Source organism: Lynx rufus, unplaced genomic scaffold, assembly GCF_022079265.1.
Source record: "Lynx rufus isolate CCGP_SWC_20201006 ecotype Redwood Valley unplaced genomic scaffold, mLynRuf1.p SCAF_7, whole genome shotgun sequence".
NCBI lineage: Eukaryota > Metazoa > Chordata > Mammalia > Carnivora > Felidae > Lynx > Lynx rufus.
The window spans coordinates 82,629,975-82,642,484 of record NW_025814889.1 but is presented as its reverse complement, the minus strand read 5'-3'; the positions used below and the strand labels follow the sequence as shown (position 1 = coordinate 82,642,484).

General features: G+C 45.6%; 1 protein-coding gene across 1 annotated transcript; it reads right to left on the bottom strand.

The window, feature by feature from the left end:
* Positions 1 to 2,756: 2,756 nt before the first annotated feature.
* PA2G4 (proliferation-associated 2G4) lies at positions 2,757 to 11,204 on the bottom strand. The gene is made up of 13 exons (XM_047066549.1): positions 10,969 to 11,204; positions 8,964 to 9,092; positions 8,577 to 8,682; positions 8,416 to 8,485; positions 8,126 to 8,218; positions 5,535 to 5,598; positions 5,235 to 5,313; positions 5,005 to 5,083; positions 4,776 to 4,909; positions 4,547 to 4,641; positions 4,301 to 4,428; positions 4,087 to 4,140; positions 2,757 to 3,875 (listed from the first exon to the last, which is right to left on the bottom strand). Exons 1-13 carry the CDS (start codon positions 11,054 to 11,056, stop codon positions 3,810 to 3,812), a joined length of 1,185 nt encoding a protein of 394 aa, XP_046922505.1. The 5' UTR covers positions 11,057 to 11,204; the 3' UTR covers positions 2,757 to 3,809.
* Positions 11,205 to 12,510: the final 1,306 nt, after the last annotated feature.

Sequence of the window (12,510 nt, the reverse complement as noted above, 5' to 3'; positions counted from 1 at the left end):
GCATCTAATACATGGGGTGTCAAAACGGACAAGTACTTCATTCTACTATCCTGCGTTCAATCCCCGACTATGCAAGTCAATGCTTATAACATTTTCACCTCAAGTTCTTTCAGATTTCTAAACCAAACGTTCCAAGTTTTGTCCAAGACACGCTACATTTCCCTCTTCCTGTGTTGGCCGGTCAAGTCTCAACATACCTGCGCATTCGCTTCTTCCTCCACTGCAACCCATCACAGCCAGAGGCAGAGAATAAAACAAGAGATTAGTTTTAATAAGAGATCTGGGCAGAGATGTGAAGGGCATTATTTAGAACCTGGCAGGTTCTTGACCAACTATGTAGGTATAGTTACAGTAAATCCAGCAATAATTTGGACTCCCACCCTCACCCGCCAAAATAGATATGAATCCCGCGTGCGCTTTTCTACTTCCCGCCCTTTGTGCCCACAGTACTTACCCACCTCTTTTGCTTCTCCCCAAATTAGCCTTTCCTCTTCCGCTAGCTCTTGGGCACCCTTGAGAACCCAGCGGCTCGGGAACCATGGCGGACTTCCCTTGCCTAGTTGTCCCCCGCCCCCCCATCACTAATCTCTACTGCCTCAGCTTACTGCCAAGGACTGCTTACCTTAGCTCTCATGGCGGAGAGGTTTCTACAGGTAAAGAGAAAAAAGCTACAGTTAGTTTCGTGTAATGATGGCAAGTGCAGAGATCGGATGTTAATGGATTGAGCACGGAATACAAACACAAACAGCCCCAACACTCACCCAAGAAGATGGCGCTAAGGCGGAGAGAGCGCCAGAGGCCCGCCTACAGCTATTTAACAGGGAGCTGTGTCGTCATTTCCGTTACCTCACTTTTCCCTCCAGGGGCGGGGCTGCCTAAGAAGAGTAATAATGGCATTCAGCTCGTCTCAGGTGGCAGATTGATTGAATTAGGAGTTCTCTGGGAAGACATTTTGAATTTGAGTTACGAAATCCCCCTTCCCTCAGTTTTATGATGAAGATATTGTGTGTTTCAGCGTGAGCACATATTTCCAATGTGGGTCCGAGAGGTGAAGACAAGCAAACGATAGCGATTTCCGCTTTCCCTCTCGCTGCTTCATGGGAGTTAGAGTTTCCTGGCTGCACCCTCCATTTTACTATGGTTACCTGCGGTCTATACAAAAATTCCTAATTTGTTTTACCGGTTTATTTTTAAATTGCTGCAGGGAGATTCTATCTCGTAACTTACGAAGGTCTTAAGATTCCAGAACATGTAAGTGGGGAGTTGAGAAAGCCGTCATACTACGAAGAGAGCTTTGTTACTTAGATGAACGCTTTTTCTTTCTCAGCTATAGTCTTTCCCCCGCGATACAGGAGGCTGAATGCCACAAGATTTCTGGCTCAGTACATCTTGTTCAGAAAACACTTCAGGGCGCCTGAGTGGCTCAGTCGGATAAATGTCCGACTTCGGCTCAAGTCATGATCTCTCAGTCTGTGAGTTCGAGTCCGCGACCGGGTCTGTGCTGACAGCTCAGAGCTTGGAGCCTGCTTTGGATTCCGTGTCTCCCTCTCTCTCTGCCCCGGCCCCGCTCATGCTCTGTCTCTCTCTCAAAAATAAATAAACATTTAAAAAAAAAAATACTTCAGTGATTCTGCCTCTAGTTAGGAGTTAAGATCAAACCAATGTACATACAGGAAGCAAGATCAACTGTCTTCTCTAGACTGAGAATATTTGGTGTTAAGATTGATCTTCCCAGTCTCATGGTATGGTCAGGTCAGAAGCACCCAGAAAAGATACTTGTAGATTTGGCTACGGGAAACTTGAGCTAGGAAGGATGAAAAAGAACAGTTTACCATAGACTTCACCTTACTTTAATAAGAGACTGTAAGGCTTTTCGTGACAATCCTTTTTTCATGGTTTTTTTATACAGCAACATTTCACTTTTTTTAACTCTGGAAAAAACGTACTTACGGCCCTCAGGGTGCCTGGATGGCTCAGTCAGTTAAGCATATTACTCTTGATCTAGGCTCAGGTAATGATCTCAAGATTCACGAGATCAGTACTGCTGAGGGGCTCTGCTCCGACAGTGTGGAGCCTGCTTGGGATTTTCTCTCAGCCCTCCTACTCGCTCTCTCAAAATAAACTTTAAAAACTAAAACTTCTAGGGCCCTCTTTCCAAGTGTTTAAGTAGTTCTAGTATTATCAGAATATAACAAGCTTTTGAAGTTAACTCCAGCAACATTTTACCAAGTCCACTAGGATTGGGATTTCACCTGTTGATTGCCCCTAACAGTAGACTCTTGAAAAACGCACGTTTGAACTGCATCGGTACTTACACGTGTTTTTAAATATACACACAATGCTGTAAATTTCTCTTCCTCAGCATTTTCTTAACATCGTCTTTCTCTAACTTACTGTAATAAGAGTATACAATGCATATAACATATGAAATGTATTAATCAGCTGTTATCCTAAGGCTTCTGGGCCTAATACTAAAGGCATTCTTCCTGGTTTCCTAAATCAAGACAAACACTTCAATATGGTTTTATTTTTTGCAGTACACATTAATTGTCCTGAACAAATTGTCAGCAACAAGGGATAAGTTTTTACTCAAAAAAACTTTAAAAACTTTCATAAAAAATGTACTGTCCCAACCCACAGTATTTCTTTAGAACGGCAGAATATGGCAATATCGAAAACTAGTTCCAAATGACCATCACTTCAGTTGACATTTCCCCCATCTTTATCAAATAAGCACAGCACACATAGGCACATGATTATGAGCAAATCCAAATTTATTTTAACGCCATGTCATTTTCAACATGTTTAAAAACCTCATAAGTTAGCGGGAGCCCTAGTTCCCTGGGACAGCATGCCAGAGGTACTGAATTTCATCACCTTCCTCTCCAAACCCCTAGCAATTCATCCAATCCAAGTCCACAGCTTCAGAAAGCCAGGAGTTGTCTCTTCAGTCAGTCTGCTCCTCTGGTTCCTGGTCTTTCTTTCAGGGAGGGAAGTCAAAATATTTCAAACAGGGAACAAAACCACAGTTGAGCTTCCAGCTCAGGTGTCTAAGATGAAACAGGGGAATGCCCCCCCATCGACTCCAAAGAAATGGACAAGGTGGAGATGGATTACTTCTTTACAGCTTTGTGAAGACAAAAAAAGTCCTGCAGAACAAAAACGACTAAAGAGATTTACAAATGAGGATCCATTTGACAGATGAGAATCTCTTGGTAAATGCAGGCTCCAGCTCCTAAAAATGAGAGGGGCCTGACCAGTCTGGATCAGAAAGGAATCTGCCACACGTGAATAAAAACAATCTGAATATAGCTCCTCTTTATTTTGAGGCCTGATAAAATACCTGGGGAGAATGGGAAAAGAGAGGAACAAGCCCCAACAGATGGGAAAATGCTGACACCAGAGTGGTATAAAAAAATTTCAGCTGAGTTTTTAGTGGTGGCGGCTACTTTAGCCTTCTCCCTGTTCTGTTGTAGGGTCATAAACCTTGACCAAAGCAGAGAGTAGTAGAAAAAGGCTAGAAAGAGGGGCTTGAAGACGATGAATTTTGACTCCTGATTTTATTATTCAATTTCTCTTTTCTATTTAAAGTAGTCTTCGGTGGCTGGGAAGCCTGGCCTCCCAAGACCAGAGTCAGTTGGAGCTGGTTGTTGTTGGACAGGGAGTGGGGTAGGGACAGGGATGGGGGCAGGGAGATCCTGCTCTGCTGGCGGTCCTGGGTGGAGAAGACGAACTGCGCTTCACAGAGCCTGGGGTGTGGTGGGAAAGGGATGAGGCAGGAGCGGCAAGCTGGGGAGATGGGACCCACCTCAGTCCCCAGCTTCATTCTCTTCTAATGTTTCCCCACTGGTGGCATTTTCTGCAGTCTTGGAGGCCTATATTCGTGGAAAAGAGAGGAAGACTTATCAGTTTCCAACTACCTGGGGTAGTATCCAGGGTACCAAGGACAAAAATATCCTAATGCTCTAGGTCAAGGCTGAGGAAGGGAAAGTAAGGATATACAGATACATATATGCCCACCACAACACCCAGGAAGGTGGACTCAAGAGGGATCAAGTTCACCCTGCCAGAGACGGATAATCATACCTTCTTTTTTTTCTTTTTCTGGGTTTTCCGACTTGCAGAACTCTGGAGGAGGGCCTGGAAAATAGGAGGAGGAAGGAAAACAAATTTTGAGGAATGCTGAGGAAACACAAAATGTCTCTCTCAGTACCCCGGCCCTTTGCAGGACTTTGCTGACACCTCCTCCTCACTCCCAGGACACGTGCAATGTGTTCACCCCTTTCCGTCACACACTGACCTTTAGCTCTGCATCCTGGACCTCCATCTCAGACTTGTAAAGGTCAGGCTCAAAGGGACCACTAGTTATCCGCATGGGGCCATTGGGCATGAGCAGGACTGTAAATTTAAACTGGGCAACAAATTCACCTATGGAAGAAAGGAAGCATTTTGATAAAATGTCCCCTTGTCATACTCCTTTTCTGTAAGCTAGAGCGGGGGACTGTAATCAGGGGCTCCAAAGTGAAACTCTCTTCTTAGGACTCACCCTCCTTCTCATAGAGAACATTAAATGGCTGCAGCAGTTCGTGTTTGGCACATTCCACCACACCCATGCGGGCCTTCTTCTCATCTTCAAATGCTCTGGGTGGTGGAAGACAAATTCAGGCATCCTTAACTCCCTATCAAGTAACATTTTCCTCAAGTTTTTAAATGTGTGTGGTCTAGGGAGTCAGACTGGTTCCAAGTACTGTTCTTGCTAAGTGCAGTAGTAGTACCTTAAAGTAAATGGCATGGCATCAAAACGCCTTTCGACCTCACTGAAGAAGGCACGTGAAGTTTTCATTTTCAGCCCATACTGTTTAGAAGGGTCTCGTTTGTAAATGGTGGTTCTCTGTCCTGCATCCTTGGCCTAAAAGAGTAAAAAGTTAGGTCACATTTGGGCTGGTGCTCTTAGAACACACCCTCGGTCACTCTTCTGTGCTAGCTCTGGTAAACTCTCCTCACCTTGCCCTCTCCTGAGCTGACAAGAACATCCACAGCATATACTTCGTGTACCTCAAATTCAGCCTTTTCATGGTCCTTCCTAAAAGGAATAGAAAGGGAACCATAAAAACAATAAGTAGTTCCTGGAGTCTGAAGTAAAAGAAGACAGACAAGAATAAGCTGGGAGCATGAAGAAAATGTTCGTGACTAGACTCAGAGGGTGGAAAGCGAAGGGTGGAACTGGCACCTACTTCTGCTGGTCTGTGGGATTCTGGATAATGGTTTTCTCTCCATCGATGACATGCTGCTTCAACTGATGTGACAGCATACCTGAGGACAGGACAAAGCCATCTAGAACCCAAAAGGTTCCCAAATCCACCCACCTATGTAGGTTGATGAGGCAGGCAGTGAGGGAAAAGTGCCTATGAAAACTCAGGGGAGAAAAGGTTTTGGCTTACACTGTGCTAGAGTCAGAATGGATCTTCGAAGGAGCAAAATCCTTAATTCTACTAAACCACTCAGACCCTCAACCCTGTTATCTGAGGTCTCACCTTCTATTGGTGTGCAATTAAATGAGTGGGCAACTTTGTTCCAGGCTTCTGTCACTTGTGTGTTCTAGAAGTACAAGATCAAATAACAGGTGAGATATATAAAGGGGCCAATAAGCTCTCCACCATGAGAATGAAAAATATAAAAAACTGATAGTCCCAATACCCTCCATCAAGAGCAACGACTCTCATTGGTTTTTCATTTCAAGTTATTATCCCTACAGCTTAAAAACACCTTATGTTTGCATATCATTTTACAAAGTGCTTTCACAAAGATGGTCTAATTAGACAATTCTGAAAGGTGAATACAGCAGATCTATACCCCATATCCCGATTTAAAACATGAAGAAACTGAGGCACAGAAAGGTTAAGATTTTCCCAGGCTTAAGCCAGTTAACTTGAAGAAACTGAGATAAACCCAGGTTTTCTAGTGATGAATCCAGTGTTTATTCCACAATATTTGTTGAGAGGGAACAGCAAACTCTGATTTTCCCCTTCTTACCTTTCAAACATGATCTGACCCCCACCTAAGCTACAGTTCTTTTTTTCTTTTAATTTTTTTTTTTTTTAATCTTTATTTTTGAGAGAGAGACAGAGTGTGAGCAGGGGAGGAGCAGAGACAGAGAGAGACGCAGAATCCGAAACAGGCTCCAGGCCCCAAGCTGCCAGCACAGAGCCCAACGCGGGGCTCGAACCCACGAACCATGAGATCATGACCTGAGCCAAAGTCAGACCCTCACCCGACTGAGCCACCCAGGTGCCCCTAAGCTACAGTTCTTAAACAAAATGAAAAATAAGTAATCATAACTAATATTATTAAGCCATATGCTAGGTACTGTACATGGATCATTTCAATTGTTACAACAACCCTATGATAATAAGTGACAATTTCATTTTTCCTATTTTGCGGATTAGGAAATTTGAACTCAAAAAGTTATTTTTAAACAGTAAGCATTGGCGATAGGGCAAGAATCCAGAAATTCCTGATGTATGCCATAACTATATAATAGCCAGTATACACCACCACCTTCCAGTGAAGATAACACAATTCTAAGTATATAAATAATCAACACGCAAAGTAATAAGAGCCAACACAAGTGCTTACTATGTGCCAGGTACTGTTCAAAATGCTTCATAACAACTGTATGAAGTAGGTATCGTTATAAGCAAACCAAGACAGAGGTTTAAGTAAAAATGACGCAAACGAGTAACAATGGTGAAGTACAAACTAATTAAAAGAAGAATAAGAGAGAACAGAAATGAAAAAAAGCAAAAGCAAAAAAAAAAAAAAGGGCAAGCTTTAAGTATTGAACAGTGTCCTGGAGACTGAAGTGTGAGAAAAAATGTCTCCATGCATAGCCTAAGATGTTAAATTATAGTAATTCACGATAGTTTATGATCCCTGGGCTTTCTAATATCGTCTTGCAAAAGCACAAAACTAACTTTTGGCCTCTCTCTGCCACCAGTTTACTGGTACTACTGTGATTTCTGTTATAAGCTTTTAAAATTGGGTTTTTGGGGGCACTTGCCTGGCTCAATTGGAAGGGCAAGTGACTTTTGGTCTTGGGGTTGTGAGTTTGAGCCCTACGTTTGGTGTAGGAATTAATTACACAAAGAATTAAAAAAAAAAAACAGTTCTTAAAAAAAAGTTGGTTTTTTTTACATTTGTGTTTTACTCTAAGTGATATCCCTCAAATTATTTTAGGAAAAGATGTACATCCAAAACACGAATAAGAGAGGACCTCTATAGGCTCCATGAGGAAAGGACCATATATCCCCAAACACCTGCATGTGAACTTATCTATGATAGTCTCTCAGAGTTAGTTGTAATCTCATAGCTTATGAGTTCAAGCCCCACAGGGGGCTCACTGCTGTCTGTGCAGAGTCTGCTTTGGCGCTTGTGCAGATCCTTTGTCCCCCTCTTTGTCTCCCCCTCCTTCATCCGAACATGCACTCTCTCACTAAATAAATAAACATTTATATAAACAAGTTTATTTATTTCTGAGGGCGGGGGAGGGGAGAGAGAGACAGAGGATCTGAAGCAGGTCCTGCACTGTCAGCATAGAGCCCAAAGCAGGGCTTGAACTGATGAACTGTGAAAATCTGACTGAGCTAAAGTCAGACACTTAACGAACTGAGCCACCCAGGTGCCCCAATACAACGAATTTTAAAGAGCTGTATGTTTTAGGGGCACCTGGCTGCCTCACTTAGTAGAGCATGCAACTCTTGACCTCACGGGCTTTTTTTTGAGCCCACTTTGGGGCTTTAAAAATAAAGGGATGGGGGTGCCCGGGGTGGCTCAGTGACATCTCACTCTTTGTTTCAGCTCAGGTCATGATCTCATGGTTCATGAGTTTGAGCCCCATGGTGGCCTCCTTGCTCACAGTGCAGAGTTTGCTTGGAGTTCTCTCTCCCTCTTTCTCTGCCCCTACGAGACTGGTGCTCACTCTCTCTCAAAATAAATAAACTTAAAAGAAAAAAAGCTATTTTATAAGGGGGCTGTAGGAGAAGGGGACAGTTCAATACAGAATAGCTATAAATGGCTAATGCTTCTTACATTCTATCAGGGTTTAGAACTGGACTAAACAGCTTACCTGGTTTCCAGGTTTGACCAGGCGCAGGGCAGCTTCAGCACAAAGGTGAGCTGCCTTAATGACATCTGCTTTCCGCCCTGTTACTTGGGTCCCCTGTAGATAAGGAAATGTAATCAGTACTCCCTGGAAAATCATTCTAACTGAGCTGGTCACTATGCAAGGCCAGTCAACACTTTTCTCCTTTTATTTCTCTAGGGACTCTCTCAAACTGTATATGGTGGTAAGGGGTGGGAATAAGCAGCAGCATACCCTCCCCACAAGTGGAACAAAATTCAAAGCAGACCACCTACCTGAGCTACATCAACCACAAAAGTGTGAGCCACATTAGCGATGAAGCCATCCACATGGACCCCAAGGTCACTGAAAGGCAAGAGGAGAGCACAGCATTAGCAACTAGCACTATGCAAATGCTTAGGAAAAAGACAAGTGCTCTAAAATGGCTTAAGCTTACATTTTTACCAAGTCACCTTCCTTGAGAATATAGTCCTGGTCGCTCTTCAAAGGGGAGAAGTGACATACACAGTTATTTACTGAAATGCTGGTGGGAAAGGCAATACCTGTAAAGAGACAATCATCAGCCTTACTACCCTGCTGTCTCTCTCTCTCAATGTCTCTTTCGGAGCCCTGCTGCCCCTCGGAAAAATGGAAGGATTTTCTTCAGGGTCTTGCCTGTTTAATCAGTTTGGATTGGGTAGGAAACTGCTTGTATCCCACCTGCCATTTCAAATTTCCAAATATCTCAACCAGAGCTTGGGTGGGGGTTACATCATTACAATAAAACAAACAGGACTGAGTAAGGGTCAAACTTGGGAAATTAGTGGGGGGATTGATTTTTTACCTTTCTTCATTTCTTTTTCTTTCTTGAAAATTTTCCCTGTCTCTTCCATAATCATGGCATCACCTTTCTCACACAGGCTCAGTACGGACACACCTGAGCAGGATGCTTCCACCAAAGACCGAAGTACCCCTGGGGACAGAATCCCACCATGTCAGCCCTGTATGTGTTGTCTAAGTCACCATCCAAACAATACCTAGAAGTTAGCGTTTGTAATATTCCTTAGTGCCATTGCCCAAGGCTGAAAGAGGGAACAAGTTTGTCTCTTGGAATATACCTACTTATAATCACTAAATTTCTACCTTCCTTTTCCTAAAATAAAAAAGCCACACACCCTTCTCTCCCTATAGAATGTGACAACTGGGTAAACACCATCTGTCTCCCTAGTGAAGGGAGACTTTCCAAAGATACCAGTGGCGTGGTAGGACAGTTACGAACTTCAAGGGGGTTCTCACCTCAGCAAGGTGACCAACATACATGCAAAGCAGACTGGAAGAAATTTATAGGCGTCAGGAACAACAGGAAGATAGACACAGAATTGCTGACTCGAAGCTGATGCATTGTTAAATGCAACCTTTTTCCCTTCTCAGACACCCCAATTAGATGTTAGTAATCTCAATCTGTGTAAAAGTATTTCCTCATCAACCGGTGTATAAACCAAAGGGACTTAATCTAAAGTTCCTGAGCTTCAAAGGCTCATGTCTTACAGCTTGTAGCACATCTCAAAGAGGTGTAAGACCTGAGTTTCAAACTAGTATCTGGGATCACAAGTGCCTCAGAAGTTATAAGTTGCAAGGGAAAAAATTTTTTTGATTCAAACCACTAATACTAAAAAGCACTCCAAATAAGGCACTATATTAAATGTTCATTATGTTATAAAGCATTGTTCTGTTCACTGGATGCCCTCACCATGGCCTATCCTGAACTTCAGATTTGATTTTTGTGATCCAAGTCTTTGGAAGCATGAAAAACTCAGGTTTTCAGCCATAGGACCAAAGGGATCCTAAATACCTATCTTTACTGTCAAAACCATTTAAAAGCCCAAACACAAGCATTTTCTGTTCCCCTAATTGGGTTTTAAAGTGAAAAGGTAAATTGCAAAGAGAGAAAAAGGAAAGTGTGACATCTGCCAAGCTTGGCAGGCAGCTGCTGAGAAAGTCCCAGCACAGTGGTAATAAGGATGACTTCTGAGATCCTAAAATCAGCCCCCCACCCTCTTTTCAGTACCATTCACAAGACTGCCTAGTTGGGGTGAGAACCTCAAAAACACTCCTAGCGTTATCAAGTCCCTGAGATCAAATCTGACGGCTAAGGCTATCTGCACAGATTGTTGGTAGCAATAACTTCAAGAAAAACCAGATATTATCTCCAAGAGTTGTGTTAGGAGCTCCAGGGGTGTCCTCCAACGATCCCTGAGCTGGCCCAAGAGGAGAAGGGGGCCCCACCAGCGAAGGAGTTGAAGTAAAAAACGAAAGACTCCAGCAAAGCACGTGGTAGGGAAGCTGGTGTCAGGGACTGTAGCAGAGGAAGGGAGCCGGCGATCCGCATGGGAACCCGGCAACACGTGCCGGCTGGGCTCTTGATGCCGGGGAGCCAAAACAAAATAGAGGGGCGCTTCCGTCGCCAACAGCTGGGCGCTTCCTTTTCGAGGTGGCCTCGCCGCTGGCAGAATAAGAGGCAGGGATCCCGACCGAAGGGTGAGGGGCAGAAGATGCGCCTTGCCTCTTGACTAACGGCCTAAGGTCGGAGCCGGCTGGGGGCCCTGCTCTGCGCTCTTCCCGGTCAGGGCCCCACACCTCCCCAGACTCCAGCCCAGGCCCAGCGGCTCAGGTCCCAGGCGCGACACGGAGTCTTCCCACCACGCCACCCACGGTGGACCGGCGCGGGGCCCTCAGCTGCTCACTCCGCATGACCCCACCGCTCCAGCCCCTCCGGGGCCAGCCCAGCACCGTCCCCTTTGCCTCCCCCTCTCAGCCTCGATCTCCGGACCCCCAAGGCCCGCACTCACGGTTGGCGATGTCGCCCCCCATCTTATACTTGGTCACAACCAGGTCCTCGGCGATAGTTTGCTCCTGCTGCTCGTCCTCGCCCGACATCTTCCCACTACCACCACCACCACTGCAGCCTCGTTCCTCCTGAGCCGCCGCCTCTGTCTTCCTTCCCAGCCGCAGGCTGTGCCTACAGCCCCTTCGATCCGCGAGGAAAGCGCGAGCGAAAGCGCGAGCTAGCCAGGGAGCGGGCGGGCGAGCGAGAGCGAGAAGCTGCGAGCGCGCGGGCTGAAGCGCAAGGCACGCTGGGACAACGAGTCCCTTCTACAGGCCGCCTCTAGTCGACTTTGCGGACTCTTGAACTACAATTCCCAGTTCGCCTTTCGCGCTCTTAAGCCAGGCCCTGGGGCCTTGCCCTCCAAGGGCCTCGCACGCCGGAATCGCCAAGCACTCTGGGAAGGGTCAGGCTCCGGCGGGAAGGCGGAGCAGTTGGTGAGCTTCATGGGAAGCGTGGTCTCTCCCGGAAAAACCACATCCACCAGGAGCACGGAGCGAGAACCCGTAATAGAGAGGGGCGGGCTAAGGGAGAAGGGGCGGAGCTACAGCGGGGCTGGGTGGAGCAGGGTGGAACCCAGGCGAGGAGGGAGTGGCTACATTAAGGGCAGGGAGGCTGGGTGCGCCCTTCCTCGGATCCCTGGAGCGGCTGGCGGGACCGGCTCAGCCAGTCCAATCATCCTCCGGTGCTGGGAGAACGGGGAGGGGCAATAACTATGGAACTCCTATGGAAGGAGACCTAGAGTACAAGGAGTAGGGGCTAACTGGGCAGCTATAGTCCGGAGAGTCCCACTGAAGATGGCACCATTGCTCCAACAGTAGGCTTTGATGGCAACACTTTGAGGGAAGTGTTGATACAGACTTTTTCAAGAGAATGAGAGTTCTGAAACATGGGAGTTTTAGTGTTCCATCTCTTGAGGGACCACATCTATCGGGCTTTCTTATTTTCCCAAACGTGGGTTTCCTTGTTTTTGTTATTCCCAAGTGGCTGCCCTGTAGAGATTTCTAGTAAAAGCCTTAAATGAAAAGGACTGTGTGTTATGCTTGTCTTCAGAAAAGTAGGGCTGGAGAAAGCTGCAAGGGACAGAGTAGGACTGTCAGAAGACACAAGGCGGCATGCTGTGGTTGGTAGTTATCCATTGCTGAAGAGCAAAGGGATGATCTATCCCACACACCAAAGGTCTTCTTCATTTGACAGTCGGGAAGCTGAAAAACTTTGGTATTTTTATTCAAGCATGTATAAAAACAAAACAAAAAACTTCACGGATACAAAAGATACCCCGTTTCCCATCCAAGGGGACAGAGGCCTGAAGCTGGGTCCTCTTTCTATTCCAACTGGAAACTTCCCACTACTGGATGAGAATAGACCCTAAAAGTGGCTCTTGGGACCGTTATGATCTGTCCCTTGGGTGAGAAGTGATCATTTACAGCACATGTAGGTTATGGTTTACACAAAAATGTCCAGTTATTTTTCCTTCTGACCACCCCATTACCCCCACTTCCTGAGA

Excerpts from the sequence above, each read along its gene's own strand:
- PA2G4 (XM_047066549.1), bottom strand. The coding sequence starts at position 11,056 with ATGTCGGGCGAGGACGAGCAGCAGGAGCAAACTATCGCCGAGGACCTG. Across the intron at positions 5,314-5,534 it reads TAATTGCACACCAATAGAAG|GTATGCTGTCACATCAGTTG; the intron begins GTGAGACCTCAG and ends TCCTGTCCTCAG. Across the intron at positions 4,910-5,004 it reads TCAGCTCAGGAGAGGGCAAG|GCCAAGGATGCAGGACAGAG; the intron begins GTGAGGAGAGTT and ends TTACTCTTTTAG.